The 22,103-nt window shown below is 44.1% G+C and overlaps 1 protein-coding gene and 1 long non-coding RNA gene across 2 annotated transcripts in view; both read left to right on the forward strand.

The window, feature by feature from the left end:
- Positions 1-22,103, forward strand: part of LOC309354443 — a 609,149-nt gene that overhangs the window by 69,843 nt on the left and 517,203 nt on the right. The gene's annotated exons all lie outside the window — the stretch shown is intronic.
- Positions 1,996-21,532, forward strand: ODAD4 (outer dynein arm docking complex subunit 4). The gene is made up of 12 exons (XM_081884064.1): positions 1,996-2,169; positions 3,433-3,564; positions 4,074-4,227; positions 5,644-5,705; positions 6,166-6,325; positions 7,921-8,145; positions 10,331-10,538; positions 13,141-13,227; positions 14,930-15,126; positions 17,351-17,451; positions 19,597-19,675; positions 20,957-21,532. Exons 1-12 carry the CDS (start codon positions 2,056-2,058, stop codon positions 21,262-21,264), a joined length of 1,827 nt encoding a protein of 608 aa, XP_081740190.1. The 5' UTR covers positions 1,996-2,055; the 3' UTR covers positions 21,265-21,532.

Here is a 22,103-nt window from a genome sequence, read left to right on the forward strand (position 1 = left end):
TAGATTGTATCTAACTCCAGCTAAATTAGCAAAAATGTATAAAACTAAGGAAAGCAAGTGTTAGAAATGTAAAATAACAGAGGGGACATTTTTCCATATGTGGAGGGATTGTAAAATTATAAAGAAAGATTGGGAAATGATTTATGATGAAATGAAGAAGATGTTTAAAACAACCTTTGTTAAAAAAAACCCAGAAGCTTTCTTATTAGGAATTATAGGAGTGGACCTATCAAAATCACAAAAGAACTTGTTTATGTATGCAACAACAGCCGCATGGACCTTATTAGCACAACATTGGTAAGAAGAAGGTGTCCCATCTAAAGAAGATTGGCAAGTTAAATTAATTGAATATGCTGAAATGGCAAAATTGACTATGAAACTAAGAGGAAGAGACAACAACGAATTTAAGGAAGAATGGAAGATATTTATTGCATATTTACAGAAGCAATGTACACAGGTTAATACATTAGCAGGGTTTTAAGATTACTTGTAATTTTGTTATGAATGGATAATAGGGATTTAAATAGGTTAAAATTTAACAACAGACATGCAGTATGTTGACAAATAATAGAACCAAGGAAGGGGCGAGAGGGAAGTCAATTTGTTTTGTTTTATTTCTGTATTGTTGTTTTATTTTTGTTGTTTTTGGAAAATCAATTAAAAAATTATTTATTTTTTAAAAAGAGACGTTCCCTTATCATTGCTGACCTTAGTCACTCTCCCCAAGGTGCTGGATGACTGCTCTCTGGTACAAGTCGTGTATGGCTGAGCAAGAGAGATGAGCAGAGCCTTTTTAGGGGTAGGGTAAAAGATTACCCACCTGTTTGCAGAGTTTCTTCTCCTTCCATATGGTGTTCCACAGTTCAGTTTCGGGGTGGGAGTCTATGACTCTGTCGGGTTGCCGGTTGCGTCGTGAGATTGCACCACCACGACATCATCCAAGCAACCTCGGTGGACATTTCCATTTCAAATATTCTGATTCTATTTACTTTTAGTTAAGAATTTTCTAGTTATTTACCTAACTCCCTCTCATGCTATGCCCATGCCATTGGGCAGGGCTGAATGTCACAGCAGCTGTAACGTTCTTTCATATGTGGTGGACTTGTAAAGGGGTAAAAGAATATTGGGAAATGATCCATGATGAATTGGGAAAAAAAAGTTCCAAAGTACTTAAACAGCAACAACAACCAGAGTCCTTTTTGTTGGGGATAATTCAGTGGGAAATTCCCAGGTGTCAAAAAAGGTTATTTATGTATGCCACTACTGCAGCCCGTGTTTTGTTAGCCCCAAAATGGAAAACGAGCGAGGTCCCAACCAAAGAAGAATGGCAAATTAAACTGATGGAATATGCACAGCTTGCGGACCTAACATACAGAATAAGAGAACAAGAAGAACATACATTTAGAGAAGATTGCAAAATGTTTATTGAATATATGGGGGGAAATTGTGTACACTTGAAAACATTGGCAGCATTAAGATAAATTCAACAGTGTAAATAAGTTTTGATGGATGTAATAATGGCATACTGAATGGTATAGTTTAGCTAAAATATGCAGGGATTTATGATATGCAAAATGAACTATGGAAAGAGAAGACAGGAAGTCATTGATATTTCAAGGATGTTTAAATGAGTATTCTAAAGTGTAACACAGAAAAATTAATAAAATTATATACAGTAAAAAAAAAGAATGTCACAGCGGCTGCCTGCTGTGTTCTATTGGAAAAGATGTCGAGGACCCAGGCCAATCACAGGCTTAAAAATGCTAAGAAAAGACTGCGGTGTGTCCAGGAAACAAGCGAATGACCGACTTAACAAACGACCAGAGAGAGGAAGAGATTGGAATTTTGGTGGCAGCTGCCCGAAAAGGAGGCGGGGCATCAGCAAACCAATCAGAAAGCGGTACACTAGAGCTGCTCTTCCCTCGGCGGTCCTACGCGTTTTGCTTCTGATACTTCCGAGCTTCCGTAGAGTTCCCGGAAGTTCCGCGGTTGCTAGGCTGCAGGTTGCTAGGCAGCGGCGTCGCGTCTCACCTGGGCCTTGCCCGGCTCCCAGGCATGGGGGACTCGGAGGGCGAGGTTTTGCGGGGGACCTTCCCCAGCCTCATGGCGGAAGGGACGATGCTGAGCCGGCGAGGGGAGCTTGCCAAGGCGCTGACTTGCTACACCTACGTGAGAATTTGCCGTGCTCGTGGGGCAGGATGGGGGTGGGAAGGAAGGAAGGGAGGGGGTGAAGCTGGTTCGTGAATAGGCATGAAGGGAGGAGGGGAGCTGATGGTGCGTATATCACATGGCCAGGCATACTTGGGACCCTCAAATACGAGAAGAAGCGCCTCCCCCCCCCCACCATAGCTGTCAACTTTTCCCTTTTCTTGCGAGGAATCCTATTCGGAATAAGGGAATTTCCCTTTAAAAAGGGGGAAAGTTGACAGCTATGCTGCCCCCACATACTCCAGATGTAGCCTCTGAGAAGCCCGATGTGTGCTGAGGGTATAAGAAGAGCCTTGCTGGATCAGGCCAATTCATTCATTCATTCATTCATTCATTAGAATAATCGTAGAGCTAGGAGGCACCCCCAAGGGTCATCTAGCCCAACCTCTTGCCATGCAGAAATCTCAGCTCAAGCATCCATGACAGGTGGCCATCCAACCTCTGCTAGTTGTAGAGAAAATTACAGTGGTACCTCAGGTTACATACGCTTCAGGTTGCACACTCCGCTAACCCAGAAATGGTACCTCGGGTTAAGAACTTTGCTTCAGGATGAGAACAGAAATCACACGGTGGCAGCGGAACGCCCCATTAGCTAAAGTGGTACCTCAGGTTAAGAACAATTTCAGGTTAAGAACGGACCTCCAGAACGAATTAAGTTCTTAACCCAAGGTACCACTGTAATGGGACGCGGGTGGCGCTGTGGGTTAAACCACAGAGCCTAGGGCTTGCCAATCAGAAGGTCGGCAGTTCGAATCCCCGTGTCGGGGTGAGCTCCCGTTGCTTGTTCCCTGCTCCTGCCAACCTAGCAGTTCGAAAGCACGTCAGAGGGCAAGTAGATAAATAGGTACTGCTCCGGCGGGAAGCTAAACAGCATTTCCGTGCGCTGCTCTGGTTCTCCAGAAGCGGCTTAGTCATGCTGGCTACATGACCCGGAAGCTGTATGCCGGCTCCCTCAGCCAATAAAGTGAGATGAGCGCCACAACCCCAGAGTCGTCTGTGACTGGACCTAATGGTCAGGGGTCCCTTTACTTTTACCACTGTTATACAGGATCCATTGCTAAGAAATGGGGAATAGTAAAGGAACTGTGGCTCGCCAAGTGATCCTTGGCAGGATAAAAGCACACCCCAGTTTTCATCCATGAAATGTTGGATGGTATATAATGATCAGTTAGCAGCTGTAAGTATACTTTTGAGACTGGGCATTGTGTTTTTGTGTGTTGCTAGGCCCTGCAACTCCAGCCAGGTGACAGGAACTGCCTTGTTGCCCGTTCAAAATGCTACCTGAGACTTGGAGATACAGAAAATGCCTTGAAGGATGCAGAAGCCTCCCTGGCAGCTGACAAAGGGTTTACCAAGGTAAGTAACCAAAAAAAAGCCTGGTGGAAAAGCCTGAAGCAACTCAAAGAGTTCCCTTTCAAAATTTATCAGTGGAGTATCAGGTTTGATGGTGGAAGGGAGTTATGGATCTGTCTCCCCTCTTTTCTTAACCCAGAAGGAAAGAAGGGTAACTAGTAACTTCCATAAAAGAACCCAACCTTCATGTCATTCTTGGTTCTGCAACTATCTTTCTAAACCATTTGGCATATTAACCAGGTTAGAAAATTCTGTTGCAAGCAAACCAGAGCAGAGGTTCAAAAGGACAGTTGGATTGGAAGGGAGTATCTTCAGTGGACTTCAAGCTAAGACCCTTCTTCAGGTTGTCCACATCTCAGAAATTATCAAACTGGGACAAGCAAGCTGCTTGGGTGTATTTCTTGAGGATGGTATTTTTTGTTTACTTGCACGAACCAGTTTACAATGCATAGCTCTCTTATTGTCTATCTGTTGTCTGTCCCTGCCCCCAACATTTCCCCTCTTTGTTTCAGGGCCTATACCAGAAAGCAGAGGCATTGTACACTATGGGGGATTTTGAATTTGCTTTGGTCTATTACCATCGAGGCCACAAGATCCGCCCAGAGTTGCCACAATTCAGGCTGGGCATTCAAAAATCCCAGGAGGCAATTGAAAATTCTGTTGGAAGTAAGCCATGTGATTTTTTATTAGGGGATGGAATCTAATTGACTGCTAGACCTGAGCTTCAACTTGACTGAGAATGCATGAATAAAAGAGAAACTAACAACAAACATAATAGGCTGTCTAAACTAGCTAAGCAGAGTGCAAGCAGAGCAAGGACCTTAGAGAAGGTATGAAGGTATTTTGCAAAACCAAGGACATATTTGTATCCCTTTAATTTTATTTGAATTGAATTTTGTCAATAAAGCAGACAGTAAAATAAACTCTAGATTACACATATAAGCAATCCAACAGAAAATCCTTTGAGTCTTCAAAGTCCAGGTAGAGATTTTATTTTTCATTGGCCATCCTATTTTCTTATCTATGCACAATATTACTGAGCCTTTTTGATGATGGAGCTGGTCATGTGAAGCTCCTTTCAGAAAAAGTCTCAACCTCCAACTTCTATTTTAAAAGGCTTGTGTGCTACAGCAGTGAAAAAAGCAAAATCATTGTTATTAGGGGAGAGATAAAAATAAAGGAAGTACCATAGGCTCTTATAGGGACGCGGGTGACGCTGTGGGTAAAACCTCAGCGCCTAGGACTTGCCGATCGCATGGTCGGCGGTTCGAATCCCCACGGCGGGGTGAGCTCTCGTCGTTCGGTCCCAGCTCCTGCCCACCTAGCAGTTCGAAAGCACCCTTAAGTGCAAGTAGATAAATAGGTACCGCTTTATAGCGGGAAGGTAAACGGCGTTTCTGTGTGCTGCTCTGGTGCCGGTTCGCCAGAGCAGCTTCATCACGCTGGCCACGTGACCTGGAAGTGTCTGCGGACAGCGTTGGCTCCCGGCCTCTAGAGTGAGATGAGCGCACAACCCTGGAGTCTGTCAAGACTGGCCCGTACGGGCAGGGGACCTTTACCTTTACCTTTACCATAGGCTCTTACAGAAAGCTGTGGTTCATCCGCAATTGGAATATTTTGTGGAGTTCTGGTCCAGGCTGTTTCCAGAAAAATGTCAAAGCTGAAAAAGATACAGAAAGGGGCAACTAAAATGATCAAGGAGTTCTAGCCTCTTCTCTTGCGCAGTTTGCATGCTGCTTCCCAAGGGATTGCTTGCTAATGTTTTTGGCAGGTGATTTTCAGGGCCTTCCTGACTTCTTGACTCAGGGGTAGGCAACCTAAGGCTAGTGGGCCGGATGCAGCCCAATCACCTTCTCAATTCGGCCCACGGACGGTCTGGGAATCAGTGTATTTTTACATGAGTAGAATGTGTCCTTTTATTTAAAATGCATCTCTGGGTTATTTGTGGGGCATAGGAATTAGTTCATTTTTTCCCTTCAGAATATAGTCCGGCCCCCCACATGGTCTGAGGGACAATGGACCAGCCCACGGCTGAAAAATGTTGCTGACCCTTGTCTTGGCTGGTGCTTTCTCTGTTTGTAGGCCCTTCTTCTGTGAAACTGGAGAACAGAGCAGACCTCTTCTTTCTGAGTCGCCAGGCAGAGGTATGGTCTCACTAGCTTTTCCCAAAGTGGGTCTCTGATCCCTTCATTAGGAGGGAATAGAAGATATGGTAAGGAGTTCAAGGCATAGATACAGGTTGTTGCGGGGTGGGCTGGATGTTTGAGTCTGCAGCTATTTGGTCTTTCTCTTGCATCACAATAACATGGTTCACACATAATGCTAAACTTTAGCGTGAACAAGTGCAGGTTCCCAGATGGAGAATCTTGACTGCAGTGTTCTTTTTGATCCTGCCACACTACCCAGGGCTAAGCCATGGTCTGGCTTAATGTTACATCTGAATCTGGACTTGTAGTTTGTCTTCCCCCACAGTTACAGTTTGGTTGCAGGTCATGATTTCCACCTGCCGTGCTTCTTTTCTTCCCACAAGAAGTACTGTAGAGAAAATGATAAGTATTTTCCCTTGCAAAATTTATTTCTTACACTTTTTTATGTATGTGGCAGAGTAAAAGAGCAAAACAGAAGCTTCAGGTCAAATTTCCTAAGAAGGATGCAAAGTACCTAGGCAGACAGGAGCCTGTGAGGAATGAGAAAACCGAACGGCAGCTGCTGGGGGAGCTCTACGTTGACAAGGCTTTTCTGGAGAAATTGCTCAAGGATGAAGGTTTTCGTTTACTTCATTTGGCTAATGCCAGGCTTGGGAGTTTCAGGACTGCAAATGTCATCAGGCAGTCTAGCAATTACAACCCCCCTGTGAGGCTGACTGGGTATTTGAAGGAATGCAAGGTTTCTAAGGGATTTCCTGAAACAGTGATTTTCAAACTTTTGTTTCTGGGCTCTTCGATTAAAAAAAAGACCAACAAACTTCCTCAAAAGATGGCTTGCTCACTGAATTGGTCTTCCCCTGCAATATGAAACCTTAGGAATGGATTACCTGTTGGACACATGTTTGGTTCATGAGGGATGTTGGTGGAGCTCACAAGGCTTAGCCAGTGCTTCATGTCAACTGTGTGAATACCCTTGAACAGGGATAGCCAACGTGGTGCCCTCTAAATGCTGTTGGACACCAACTCCCATCAGCCCCATCCTTCATGGCCAGTGGTCAGGGATGATGGGAGTTGTAGTCCAATCACACCTGGAGGGCACCATATCACTTACTCCTGCCCTAGAACGTGTCCCCAAATCTTCAACAATGCACAGAGTTTCCTAATAAATGAAGATTCTTGAAGATAAACCACCGTGTTAAGGGTTGTGAGCAGCATCTGCCTCACAGGTTGTATTGGTTTTAATTGTCACCCATGCTGAATTGTGTTTTATTGTTCTATGTCATTTTGTTATTTCTTTATTATAGTACAGTCGTACCTTGGAAGTCGAACGGAATCCATTCTGGAAGTCCGTTCAACTTCCAAAATGTTCGGAAAGCAAAGCAAGGCTTCTGATTGGCTGCAGGAAGTTCTTGCAGCCAATTGGAAGCTGTGCTGGATGTTTGGCTCCCGAAAATCATTCAAAAACCGGAATACTCACTTCCGGGTTTCGATCGTTTGGGAGCCAATTTGTTCAGGCGTTTGAGATCCAAGGCACAACTGTACTGTTTGCTGCTTTCACAGCTTTCTGGCTGAAGAGTGGTAGGCAAATTCCAAAACCAAAATAAAAACAGTGCTACTATTCGCTGTTTACCTAGCCCTATAGCAGCATCCAATTACAAGTCACAAACACTACTTCATTACTGAAAATATGGTTGCATGGCTCCCTAACCTCTGAGCGATACGAGATTTTAGGAATTCCAGTCACTTGCCCAGGGTCTGTGTTTCCTTTTGGAAATGAGGCACAGTGGAAACTGTGGTGTCTTTAGGATATATGGTTTATTTACCCATATATACAACCTGAGCCTTCTATGGAGGCGTTCGCAGCATCAGCACCCCAAAAGGGTCTTGCTTCTCCCATAGCCAAAGCCTTGGATTCAAGCAGAAATCAGCCATGGCTTTTTTCTCTGCTATTTCAACCTGCATCTTTTCCCTCTAGGTCACATGACAACAAACTATGCCCTTAAAAAAAACAACTTGAAATATACGGATTAGAAATCTGGTACCCACAAACTCATAACAATATGAAGTCCACACAAAGTGTGTTCCAGCAAAGAGAGGATGTGTCTCTAAAGAGGCATCTTCCCTAAGCCAGTTATATATATGTAAATAATGTAAACTCTCCCTTTTTGTTTGTTTTTTAATCTGTCTGTCTCTGCCTATGGTCTCCCTGCAGACTTGACCAAAAGCACCACAAAGCAAGGGGTGACTGTTGGACGCCTGATCCAGGAAGGGCTTTCTTACCTCGATACCCGCACAGATTTCTGGCAGCAGCAGAAACCTATCTACGCCCGGATCAGAGACCGCAAGCTCATGCTTAAGAGATGGACAAGAGATCAAAAGCGGAAGCCATCTGAGGTGGCCAGATACATCTTAAAGAGCATGGAGGACATTGATATGTGTAGGTGGCTTGGTTGAAAATGTGCTGGATGTTTTTTGGTTTTGTTTTAAACATTTGGTTACAATTATGCACAATGAAACAAAAAGAGGGGGGGAATGTAAATAAAAGGCCCCATTTCTTTGTTAAATACTCCTACAAGGTGAGAAAACATGAGGGAGCACCTGTAAATAAGAAAACCATATTATTATTATTATTATTATTATTATTATTATTATTATTATTACTACTGCATTTCTTTCATTTATTTATTTATTTAGACAAAGCAATAATCATGAACAAATAAGAATAAAACTGTGCACCCCACCACCAAGAACATTCCTTTGTAACTATCCAACCTCCCAAAATTTCAACACCTCTTGTAATGGTTTGACCCCTTTCCATAATTCTGCAGACACCTTCCATATCTCCTCAAAATCATTTCTCCTGTGTATCCCCATCTTACCTTAATAGCTATAATCCCATACCTCTTTATACTCTTCTTCCATTTTATATTTAGAATGAACTGATCGACTGGGTCTTGTTCGTTTGTTTATGAGTTACTTCTGTTGAAATTTACAATTTGATACAATGAATAGTATACCTTATTTATTTAAGAACACAGCCGGTTACGTCTCGGGTGTTTATTGATGATGCTTTACATGACCATAGGTTGGTTTGTTGTTGTTTTGTTGGGAATAGACAGACAAGTCTCAGGCCCCTGTGGGGTCGTGTGAGGAGACACCTCTCCCTGGGGTGGGGGCAGCTCAGAGACCAGGGGCGGCAGCCGTGGCTGCTTGGAGGACTCCCAAAGAGAGGGGAGAAGGCTGAGGGAACACTCCACAAGGGAGGGTGTTTGAAAAAGGGTGAGAGCTCTGCAGGCAAGGGGTGACATAACTGGGCTCCTGAGCCCCACAGGGGTGCCGCAGAAAGAATGCAGGTAGTCAAAGGAGCTGTGGACTCAAAAAGGTTGAAAACCTCTACCCTAGTTTATGTTGCGAGTTGCCCTGTGATCTTTGGATGAAGGGCAGTATATAAATTTAATAAATAATGATAATAATGGCTGCCACCAATAGCCATGTGGTAAAATCTTTGTAGTGAAGTTGTGGACGATGCTTGTCCCATAGATTCAGGAGTGAGAGTTGTAAGGTCGTTGGTACAGAAGTCTTTAAGATCTTAGACGGTTCCTGATACACAGGAGTCAGAAACATGTTTACAATTCCATTTACTGGCCAATATGGTAAAATCCAAATCTGTTTCCCCGAAGCATTTTAAGACCTGTGAGGGGTCTCATTGATTCAATCAATTCCCTCTATATATAGCAGAAAATATGCTGACTTGAAAATAACAGATATTAATGGAGACATTTGTTTGCGCCATCAAATAAGAATTGAATTATAGCACTCTAGGCAGGATGTTCTGAGCATGAAAATGTACTTTTCTAAACTCTCACATTGCACAAATATATATAGGCTTCAGAATTTCACCTGACTCCTGTATTAACTGAGCTTAGACCCTGGAGGTGTAAAAAGTAGGGTGTTGTGTATTTAAATTCTTGCTAAAAAAACAAAACAAGAGCCAGTACCTGTTGGCCGATTCTCTGGATGTAGCCTCTCTCTTATTCCATAGGGACCCAATGAAATATAGAACAAAATGGACTCAGGTTGGTCTATGTAGTCAGGTCACTTTCATAGCTTGAAAGAAAAGTTGCCTTTTCTTTCTGAACTTCTTCCAGGAGCAAGCCCCCAAATCCATTTCAGAAGCCACCAGAGTTTCTGCTTCCATTTTCAGCAACTGTTTCCCTCTATGATAAAGATTACATAAACATTTGGTAAACGTATCCCCAGGTAAAAGGGACTCGGGTGTCGAGAACGGGAAAGACCTGTACCTGAACCATTGCCAGTCAGAGTTGACCAATAAGAGAGACCAATGATCTGACTCCTTACACTGAACTGTAGACAAATCACGAGAAAGAATTGTCTTCCTGGATCTGGCTAAAGGTCCTTCTTGTTTGGCATTCTGTTTTCAGTAGTGACCTGAAAACCGATGTAAGTGCTAGCAGACAAGATGGATAGTGAAAATAGGTAATGTGAAATGCCATTTTGGAGGGGGAGGGTGTCCAAATTTGGGATATCCTAATGAATTGGGGGTAGTTAACATGCATCATACGAGCACACACATTCTCCTTCTTCTTCCCTTCCCCGTCAAGTGTTGACTAGCGGCAGCCCTGAAAGAAGCTGCCAGAAAGCTGAACAAGTGCTGAAAAAGATCCAAGGCTGGTCTGACGAAGAGATCCCCAACAGGAGCGAACTGGTTGGAAACCTCTACAGCTGCATTGGAAATGCTCAGATTGAGATGGGGAACATGGCAGCAGCTTTGCAGAGCCACCAGGTGGATCTGGACATTGCAAAAGAAAAGTAAGGAAGGCCAGCCTACTCCTTTTGAGGCTGCTTGAGTGCCCGTTCCATGCTGCCATCATTTAGCCATAGCTGTGTACTCTTTATTTCAGGACAGGAGTTCAGAATGTGTTGAATTGTTCAAATCTCAGTTTCTGCTGGAAAAAAGAGGGGCAGGGGAACACTTAGGGTTTCTAGCCCTTATGGTTGTGTAAAAAATGTATGCAGGCAGTGCCTGGTGATATCTCCTGAGCTGGAGGACAGAACTGGGCCTACCTGTTGGCAGAAGAGGCTCCGGTACTCTGTACAGCTTCCCCAATCCAACAGAGTTGGAGAATCTAGCCCAGAAGTCCCCAAACTAAGGCCCGCGGGCCGGACTCATTTATCTGGCCTGCAGTGAACCCCGCTGCCGCCGCCCGCTCTTACCGGCACTGCCCACTTCTGGGTCAGAGGAGCACCAGAAATAGCTTGTGCACATGTGCAAGTATTATTTACGCATGTGCAGGCATTATTTCCGGTGCACATTTGGGTCGGAGGAGGCCCGTGCACATGCGTACAAGCTATTTCCGGTGCTCTTCCGACCCGGATGTGTGCTGGAAATAGCGTGTGCGCATGTGTATGGGCATGCGCTCCCCCACCCTCCGGCCCGCCATGTAATCGGCGCTGGAGACGTGGTAAGTTTGCTCACCCCTGATCTAGCCCAACAACCTGTTCCACAAGCTCTCCCCATTTTCTTCTCTCCCCTCTCCTATTCCTTGCTCCAAATGCCTGTGTCTTTGAAAACCTTGTTCTCAGGAGCAGGATGAACAGATACTGGCAGATTTGTTTGTGCTTTTCTTAGAAGGACACACGCTTACCAGCATTTCGAATGTTAGTTTAGTATTGCAAGATTCAGGTAGGTCTGTGTTGGTCTGACATAGTTGAAATATATATAAAAAATTTTAAAAATTGTCCAGAGACCAACTAAGTTTGTTCTTGGTATAAGCTTTCATGTGTATGCTAGGTTATTTGTTCTGCTCAGGGCTTAGATCAGAAGGCCATGAAGCAGGGGTTAGTTGCAGTGTCAGCCAGGGCTTCCTAGTAGCTGAGCCCATAGACTGGGTGCTTGGAATAAGAGGCTGATAGAGGGGAGAATGTGGGGATGAGGAGGAGAACTAGCCACAGGAACAAGTGTATTTCTAGTTCACCCAGGGCATGGTCTCAAGTCTATCAGGTCTGTGTATCTTCAGTAGGAGACCTCCTGAGAACCATAGGGAACCATATATATGCTGTCTAGAAGGAAAGCTAGGATACACAATACCCATACTGTCAGTTAGTATTAGGTTGCCTTAAGTTGCCTTCTTCTGACCCATGAGTACCAGACTTTCCAGAATTGCAAGCACTAGGGTTCCAGTTTGTAATAATCATCATTATCTCTGGGTGAGCCATGAAAGCTACTGATAGAGTGATTGCGCTCTCTAGTGGCTAAAATATTTAGGGCAAGCCATTAAAATCAAAGTCAAATCACCATTCCTTGCAATATTGCTCTCCCAGATTGTGAGTATCGAAATCCATAGTGATATCTTCCCCCAGGGAAGGTGGGGCTCCAAGCAAGGTACAGATCTGTTCCAGAATCCCTAACCTACTGCGAATAAATAACCTTGCGTGGCGAATTCCCGCCCCCCACCAGGGAGAAACAAAGACAGGGGCACCAAGAATTAAGGTTAATGGGTGAATTAGGCCACAACTTTATTGATTTCAGGACTGAGAGGTATTGGCTTAGGCACTGATCCTATCGACTAACTGGCTCCAGCCCATTTGCTGAAGACCGGGAAGGGTTAACACCATAAAGGGGGGGTCCTGCTGAGGCACGTCAACTAGGAGCTCCCCCGGGTCACCGCTCGGACGTGTGCCTTAGGCCCACACCTCCATAGGCTTCGGACAGGGCAACGCCCCCCAGAGTCCTTTATCGGACTACCCTTCACTTTTTGGGGGGAGGTGATGGCGTTTCCTCCCCCCCATCCTCTTAACCCCTCCTTACCAATGCCTAACCGCCAATGCCAAGGAGTTGTGACGAGTTGCTATGAGGTAGGTGAAAAACCTTTTTAAACCGGCCGCTTCCTTTCCTCCTTATACACTTGTTTCCTGCTTACCTAGTTGGTTTCTTTTGTTTCTTCCTAGTTCAGCACTTTAGAGTAGAATCTAGCAGATATCTGCTGTGTCCCATTGTCCCTCCATTTCATACCTTGTTCCCTTGTTGTCCACGTCTCTGGACAAATTCATGATTCGAATGGCTTTATCTATCACACCCCAAAAAAGCATCGTTACATTTTAAAGATGGCTCTGCAGCACAGTTTTTGGGCAAATTCCCCTGTGCCTGTATTTTAGATTGAAAGCAGCTTGTGGCATGGATCGCCCAGCATCTTCGTTATCCTCTTTAAACTCTCAAACACACAGCTTACTTTTGGTCCATAGACCTAAAATCCTTTAAACTGCTACAAGCACTGGCAATGAACTATAAATTAATATATACAGCTGGGGCAACATACAGGGGCTGGGGAAGGAGGGTAGGTCAGAAACCTCTCTGGAGATTTTGAAGTAGCAATCCAGCTTTCAGATCACTCATTTTTGCTTCTTCTTACAGCAACCTGACTGATGCCATCTCCAGAGCCCTTGACAATATTGGCAGAGTGCATGCCCGCATGGGCAACTTCCAGAACGCCATTGACACGTAGGTGGAACCCAAAGTCAAATAGTCAGGCCTCCATGCCTCTTGCGTATGTAAGGGTGGTCTCCTAACGCAACCCACCTGCCTTACCTTCATTCTGTAAACTGCTTTTACTCTCATGGTTTCCTTTCAAGGGATTCTTGAAGTTGTAGCGTTTGGAGAGGGTGAAGGACACTCAACAGCGGGTGGCCAGCTGCCCCACAAATGTGCTGCTCCTAAATCTTTTGAAAGAAGCAATGGCATATTTGACACACACATCTTGACACACAGGGATGATTTTCTCCCATACTTCTGCTACATGAGGATGAAGGGATGGGAGTTTTTGGGGGTTGGATTATCTAGATTCTACAGAATGTAGAGGGGTGAGGGGTGTAGAGGGGTGAGGGGTGTAGAGGGGTGAGGGGCATTAAAAACTGTGAAGGTCAGGTAGGTACAAAGAATAGGTAAAGGTAAAGGGACCCCTGACCATTAGGTCCAGTCGTGGCCGACTCCGGGGTTGTGGCGCTCATCTCGCTTTATTGGCCGAGGGAGCTGGTGTCCAGCTTCCGGGTCATGTGGCCAGCATGATTAAGCCGATTCTGGCGAACCAGAGCAGCGTACGGAAATGCCATTGACCATAGATAGTGGTATCTATTTATCTACTTGCACTTTGATGTGCTTTCGAACTGCCAGGTTGGCAGGAGCAGGGACCGAGCAACGGGAGCTCGCCCCGTCATGGGGATTCGAACCGCCGACCTTAGGGTTGGCAAGTCCTAGGCTCTGTGGTTTAACCCACAGCGCCACATGCGTCCCTTGTACAAAGGATAGAAGGGTACAAATAGAGGTGCCATTAGTTGCTATCTCTTCCCACCCCCCATCCCACCAAGTGCCTTTTGTCTCCATCCCTGGCCTGCTGGGTACCAATTCTTAACTTGGGGAAGGGAAATCTGTGGCTCTGCAGATGTTGCTGGTGTATAACTTCCCATCATCCCTGAGCCTCAGGGGGCCTGACAACCCTAAGTAGCATCTATAAGGAAATGGAAAGTTGGGGCCAAGATCCTGTGGAAGGCTGAGTGCAATCTTAATGGCTTTCGCAATGCATTCCTGAAAGAGAGTCTCCACCCCCATCGTTTAGCCTGGACACTGAGATCCAGCTCAGAGGGCCTTCCGGCGGTTCCCTTATTGTGAGAAGTGGGGTTAAAGGGAACCACGCAGAGGGCCTTCTCAGTGGTTGTGTCCACCCTGTGGAATGCCCTCCCATCAGATGTCAAGGAAATAAAGAACTATGTGACTTTTAGAAGACATCCCTTGTACAGTCATACCTCGGGTTGCGTTTTTTTCGGGTTTCGGACCGCCGAAACCCGGAAGTACCAGAACGGGTTACTTCCAGATTTCAGCAGCCGTGCATGCGCAGAAGCACTAAATCACACTTTGCACATGTGCAGAAGCACTGGATCGCAAACCGCGCATGCACAGACACACAGACATGGGTTGCGAACGCTGCAGGTTGCGAACGTGCATCCTGCACGGATCACGTTCGCAACCCGAGAGTCCACTGTATAGGGAAGTTTTTAATGTTTGATGTCTTCCTGTGTTTTAATTTGTTGGAAGCCACCCAGCATAGCTGGGGTAACCCAATCAGGGAAGAACCCCTGGTCTTGAAAGAGCCAGGAAAGCTACCCTTCAGGCCTGAATTAGTTGCAAAATTTTGTTTTATTTCGAAAAGCTGGGAAGAAAAGATTCCACTTGTGAAGAGCAACCTGGAGAAGACCTGGCTGTTCCACGAAATGGGCAGGTGCTACCTGGAGCTCAACAAAGCGGCGGAGGCTCGGGACTTTGGCGAAAGGTCCTTGCAGTGTGCAGAGGAAGAAGGAGACATTGAGTGGCAGCTCAACGGCGGTGTATTGGTGGCACAAGCACAAGGTGAATCGCTTTGCACAAACCCTTTCTTCACTAGCAGGGTCTGTGTGAGCTCCACAAGTCTCTAGGGCCACCCCCCCCCCATAGGAGCAGGCTAGGCAATTGCCTGGAGTGCCAGGATCTAGGTGGGGAGGCTGTTTTCCTGGAAAAGAGAGCACATTGGGAGATGACTACGAGAGACAGCTTAGCATCTTGTCAGCTGGTTGTTGTTTTTTTAAATCTCCTGCATTTAAAGGGACACAATCTCTTATGGATTTCTGTTTGCTGCCTAGAGCACAGACATTTGTTCGAGAGAAACTGGTGGGTGGGTGGGTGGGGAGTAGCATATTAAGAACAGAAATGAATAAATTATATTCTAGTCAATTCTGTTACACCTCAACCAGAGCCAGGGCCTTCTCAACACTGGCTCCAGCCTGGTGGAACGCTCTGTCTCATGAGACCAGGGCCTTGCGGGATCTGATTTCTTTCTGCAGGGCGTGTACGAGTTGTTCCACCTGGCCTTTGGCTTGGAATCAGTTTGATTCCCTCCCCCTCTTTCTTTTTCCTTTCTCCTCCTGTGAAGAAGCTGCATCCTAATGTTTTAATGTTGTATCTTAATCTTTTAAATTGTATTTTAATCAACTTGTTTTTATTATTGGTGTTAGCCGCCCTGAGCCTGGTCTTGGCTGGGGAGGGCGGGGTATAAATAAATTATTATTATTATTATTATTATTATTATTATTATTATTATTACACTCCTCAGGACACCAGTGTTTGGATATGTTGTGCAAAATTGTTTTCATTTGACATGGGCAGCAAATAATTTGGCGGATCCAGAGTATAGAACTAGAATTCTCACTCAGACCTTGACATGCTGATGGGGGGGAAATTTTGAATGCTTTGGTTCTTGTGCCTCAAACCAAATGGAGCTTTGGACAAGGGCTTGCAATTGCTGGGGTGAATGAGAGAAATCAAACAAAAACATTGTGTTGGATCCTGTAATGAGAATTATGCAAATGTCCATCCCCTGCTCCCGAGCTAAAAAGAAAAATCCTTTTTAAAAAATTAGTTTATTTTTTTTTTTGTTTTGCCAATTTCTGCCCGGACACTGCTTCCGACAGCAGTATTCTGGGTATGTCTGGAAAATTCTGGATGTATGGCAACCCTATGGTATGGAATATTCACAGTCCGGGATTAAAATGCTGGTTTTATTTTGTTGAAGGAAACTCATGGTTGGACTAAATTATGCATATTTAAAAGTATGTATGCTTATATTGCCACCAACTCACTTAATTTACGGTATTTTTTGCTCTATAAGACGCACCAGACCATAAGACGCACCTAGTTTTTGGAGGAGGAAAACAAGAAAAAAAAATTCTGAATCTCAGAAGCCAGAACAGCAAGAGGGATCGCTGTGCAGCGAAAGCAGCAATCCCTCTTGCTGTTCTGGCTTCTGGGATAGCTGCGTAGCCTGCATTCGCTCCATAAGATGCACACACATTTCCCCTTACTTTTTAGGAAGGGAAAGGTGAGTCTTATAGAGCAAAAAATACGGTAATTTGTTTACAGTGCCAAAAATGGTATTGATGGTATCTAGAATATTTTTAGCAGGGAGGAGACTACAGTGTGTATCGCAAGACGGGAAATGAAGCTTGCATGTTTTCCCTTCTTTCACACCTGGCAGTCAGTACTAGGCCACCGGACAGCCACATGCTGGATATATTGTTTACATTGAACTGAGGTGTATAAAGCCCAGAATTTGTGGGTTCAAACTGTGTGGCCCTTTCCCGAATTGTATGAAGGTTCATGAATCTGCAGTTTAGGTTTGTGCATGGTACAGTAGACGTTACACACCTAGTTCCTATGCAGATATTGCATTCAGATATCTGGAACATCATGATGTAATATGTGTGCCCAGGGGTCGGGGCAGGGGGACAGGAAAGACACGGATCCTGCTTCCCAACCGCACTTCAGTGAGAGTCTACACACATATAAATTTATTCCTTTATTGCTTCATCCTTAGGTCAACAGTAGTAAATGGCAATCTCCCACCCCAATAAAATAAAATGCAAGCAGATGGAATATCCTGGAGTTTGGGGACTGCATCTTACATTCCTTATCCTAGAGAGTTCCAGTAATCAACATATACCACATGTTTGTTAGCATAAGTTTCTCTGAAGTCTATATCTTGTGTTGAAGTTGATTCTTTCTTCTTCTTCTTCTTTTTAAAAAAATTATTAACACACAGTGAAACTGGAAGATTTCCAGTCCGCAGTCACCTACTTTGAGAAGGCTCTGGAGCAGGCGAAACGTATCCATAATGTTGCTGCTATGCAGGCGATCATTATTGTAAGTGGTTGGCTATAACTAAAGGGGGGGGGGAGATGACATGGCCCAAAAGGGGGGGGCAGGGGGAGACCAAAGGAACCACAGTGGGGAGAGCAGGATATTTTGTGCGTGTTGTTAGGTAAAGTACATTTTTGTGGGAGTGAATTCGGTAGTTTAATTGCATGCTATGCAATTAAAAAAATAAAGTACTTTCTTTTGTTGGTCCTGAATCTTTCATTGTTCAGCTTCACTGGATGTTCCTGGGTTCCAGTATTATGGGAAAGAAAGAAAAAGCTTCTCCTGAGACACACGGTGCATAATGTTATATATGTCTTATCATGTCCCCTCTTGTTCGTCTTTTCTCTAAACTAAAAAGTCCCAAATGTTGTAATCTTTCCTTCCAGGGCAGTTGCTCCGACCACGCTATCATTTTTTTGCCCTTTTCTGAACCTCTTCCAGCTCTATAATCTTTCTTTTGAAGTGTAGCTAACTGTACATAGTATTCCAACTATGGTTGTATGCACAGATTTGTATATCTGCGTTTGTTTATTGAGTATTGTGATATTCAGTATTGCATTAAAATACTGGCAGTTCTGTTTTCAATCCCTTTCCAAATTATTCCTAGTATGGAATTCACCCTTTACACAACTGCCACACACTGGGTCAATGTCTTCATAAAGCTGTGACCCCAAGGTCTCATTCCTTTTCCAAACCTCATGGGCATATATGTGAAATAAGGATTTTTTTGACTAAGTGTGCATCATTTTACACTTGCTTATATTGAATTGCATTTGCCATTTTACTGCCTGCTCACCCAATTTGGAGAGATCCTTTTGTGGTGTTTCTTGTCATTCCTGTAGATGCCTGTCCTGAAGAATTTGGTATCAGCAGCAGACTTGGCTATGTCATTTCTCACTCCTAAATCTAGGTCTAGATAATTGATATAGCAGTTAAGAAGCACAGACCCAAATACCCATCCTTGGGGAAATTCCACTTTCTACATCCTGCTAATGGGAGAACTGTCCATTTGTTCCTCCTTTCTGTTTTCTGTTTCTTAACCAATTACTGATCCATAAGAGGATCTCTCTTCTTGATCCATGACTGCTAAGCTTATTCAGGAATCTATAGTGTGGTACTTTTGTCAAAAGCCGTTTGATAATCTAAGCCAGGGTTTCCCCAACTTGGGTCTGTTTTTGGACTACAACTCCCATCATCCCTAGCTAGCAGGACCAATGGTCAGGGATGATGGTAAATGTAGTCCAAAAACAGCTGGAGGCCCAAGTTTGGGAAAGCTTGGGTCTAAGCACACAGTTCAGCTGGATCACCTCTACAGTGGTACCTCGGGTTACATACCCTTCAGTTTACATACGCTTCAGGTTACAGACTCTGTTAACCCAGAAATAGTACCTCAGGTTAAGAACTTTGCTTCAGGATGAGAACAGAAATCATGCTCTGGCGCCGCGGCAGCAGCAGGAGGCCCCATTAGCTAAAATGGTGCTTCAGGTTAAGAACAGTTTCAGGTTAAGTACGGACCTACGGAATGAATTAAGTACTTAACCCGAGGTACCACTGTGTATACTTCAGGACATATGTTAGTTATATATCTTGTTAAGCGGTAATATACCTCTGAATACCAGGTGCTGGGATAAACTATAGGAAAGATTGCCTTCATATTTTGCTTGTTGACTTTTCTTAAATATGTGGCTGGTCACTGTGGGAAACGGGATGCTAGACTGGACGGATATTTGGTTTGACCCAGCAGAGATATTTCTCTGATATAACAGCTATGCATTGGTTCTTGTGTCTAACCACATAATTCAAACAATATTACTGATTCATTTATTCCTCCCCCACCATAAATTACCTGACAGTTCATAGCCATGACACCTGCAATTCACTTGATCTGACAGCAACTCACCTGACCCAACCTCATCTCTGCTACCCTTTTGCCATCTGCTGGGTTTCAGGCAACTAGGTTTGCGTTTTCAGGTGTCTCTCTTCTCTGTGTGAACCTCTTGAAGAAGAAGCAAAACAGAATTTCAGTCCTGTCCCCCACAAATAGTCCTATCTCATGGCAATGCCACTACATGCAGATGGCAGTAGTGGGAAGAGAGACTGAGGCCTGACTCAAGTTTCCCATTTAAGATCCCCACCTTATTTTTGCAGGCACTGGATGAAGCCAACAAGGGATTCATCAAAGAATTGAAAGAAGAACAGAGGCTTGAAAGGATGCGTGAGTTGAAAGGTTGGTTCACATACCAAGCTGTGTACAGAGGATTTCAGGCATCCTATGCTCTATCTTCATTTCCAGGGTGTATACACACAGACATGCTAACCAGCCGATTAAGGAGATTAACTGGGTCTGAAGTAATTTGGGGTGTTTGTACAGTGGTGGGCCCAGCATGCTTTTAGAAAAACCTACAAGAAAAGGTGCTTCATTCCAGAGTTTAAACCTAGAAAGTGTCAAAACACAGAATGCATCAAGAGCCTTCCTAGCACATTTTGAAGAATAGTCCATACCATTTTCCCAGGCATATAATCGTTGTGCTATCAAATAAAGAAAAGGGAGGCAGATAAATAAAACTAGTACTTAAAGCTCCTTGCCCTGAACAGATGTTGATTACTTCAGGGGCAATTTATCATGAATCCCCTTCCACCTTGTTGAAGCAATAAAATGGAGAAAACCTGAGGAAGCTTTTAATTAAAAGCACAAAAGACAAAAAAAAAACCCTCAGTAGCCCATGTTGAAGAAACAGGCACTGCAATTAGACTTTAATTTTAATTGGAAAAAATTAACCACAAATCAACTCTTTAAAAACAGTAAGAGAATGAAAAAATTAACAATCATACAGCAATTTGGTAACTATCTTGTCTGGACGACTAAAGGATGGCAATTTCAAGGGAAAGGGCTAATGTGTAAACGTCCTTAGGCCCATATAACCCATATGAATAAAATTCATCCAGATGTTTTGAAGTATTGTATCAAGACTAACCTGTAGGTGGTAGCATTTCTCCAGTTTCCTTCTTGTTCTTATCCAGCAAATGGATAAACTCTCTCCTTTTGTTCTTGGCTAATAATAAGTTTTATAGGTTACTTGAGTTTAGCCTTAAATTTTATTGTTAGCGATGTACTCTGATATTAGTAGCCTGAGTGCCGTCCTGCATCCATTTTCTGGAATAATAAAAAAGAGAATTTTTGAGTCTGCCTTACACACCATGCTCCTCCCAACGCAGGAGTCTTCCACATCTCTATTCAAAGAGCAGTCACATTATATCAAGACACCGAGGAGAAGGCACACTATCTGTCTAAGCTCTTGCAGAAGTTCTAAATGGGAAGCGAAACCCATTAACCGAGTCTCCCCATTGGCCCAGCCACAAAATTGCCATGATTATAGCCTCAGGCAAACTGCCTTGTTGTCACAGTCTGTAAAATGGGGTGAATGCCATAAGACCATAAACTGCGAGGGTAGAAGCGAGCTAAGAAATCTTAGGTAGGATCTTCTCTGAGATTCCATTTCTTTCCCAGAGTTAGAAGATGAAGAGGAGGAGGAAGAAGAAGAAGAACAAGAGGAGGAGGAGAAGAAGGAAGATGCTAGGGCTGCAGATACAGGAGAGCGTACATTAAAAAAGCAAGAAGAGGAAAAGTCTGGGAAAACTGAAACTGAAGGAGAGAAACAGGTATCAGGCACGGAGGGCGGAGAGACAATTGCACCCAAGGATGGGGAGAAGAAGCAAGAGGAGGAGGGAGAAAAGCCACAAGGAGAAAGTGGGGGAGGAAGTCAGAAAACAGAAGAGGACGACACAGGAAAGTCGGGTGAGGACATTCCAGGATGAGGCCTGTGAAAGCTCGCCCTTGGGAACTCTTGGTGTATAACTCTGGAAGTGTCTTTTCCATGGTGTCATCTGTTTTGCTCCAGATGTCTTCTCCCCAAGTCACTTTCAGGGCATTCAAAAATAACCATTTTGCTTTCGGGTAGTTTCAAGGGGGCTCTAAAAATGTAGGGAAAGTTGCCATTTTATGTAAGAAACCCCCAAAAGCTACTGTTTAGGTAACTTCATGAAGAAGGAACTGTTCTAACCATTAAAAAGCCTTCAAATGCTACCTGTAGTGATATATTTTGTTTTCACTGACCATCTTAAGCAACTGAGATTAATCTTAATTGCAAGCTAGATAACCGATTAGGGAAATCCTTCAATCAGTTAATGTCATAGTTCTAGTGTAAGCAAAGGAACAAGAAACTTTTTTTAAGGTGCTGGGAAGACAGTTCAACTGGTTAGGGCCTGAGATTCGCCCATAAATGCATGCTGGGAGTTATGCCTTTAAGCAATCAACTGAGGGAAATACAGTAGGTAGTGGGTTGTTTTTTAATGTTACATTGAACAAAGGCCTCACGTTGAGATATGAGCCATTTCTGCACGGTCTGGAGCGATGCAGTTCACCAGAGATATTTAGAAATATAAACTTCAAAACATGCCTTTCTGTCCTGCATAAGTGCAGAAGTCACACTCTTTCTTCCACGTGGCCTAGCGTATCATTGAGAAGTATACATATGCACACATGCATCAAAGTTTGCAAAAAGAGCTATTACTGTAAATCATGGCAATGGTGGGCACCTGGGTTCACAAGTATTTCTTTTTGACATGCTACTTCTTTGGCGTGAGTAGGGCAGTTG

This window comes from Podarcis melisellensis (genome assembly GCF_964234715.1).
Source record: "Podarcis melisellensis genome assembly, chromosome: 13".
Taxonomy (NCBI): domain Eukaryota; kingdom Metazoa; phylum Chordata; class Lepidosauria; order Squamata; family Lacertidae; genus Podarcis; species Podarcis melisellensis.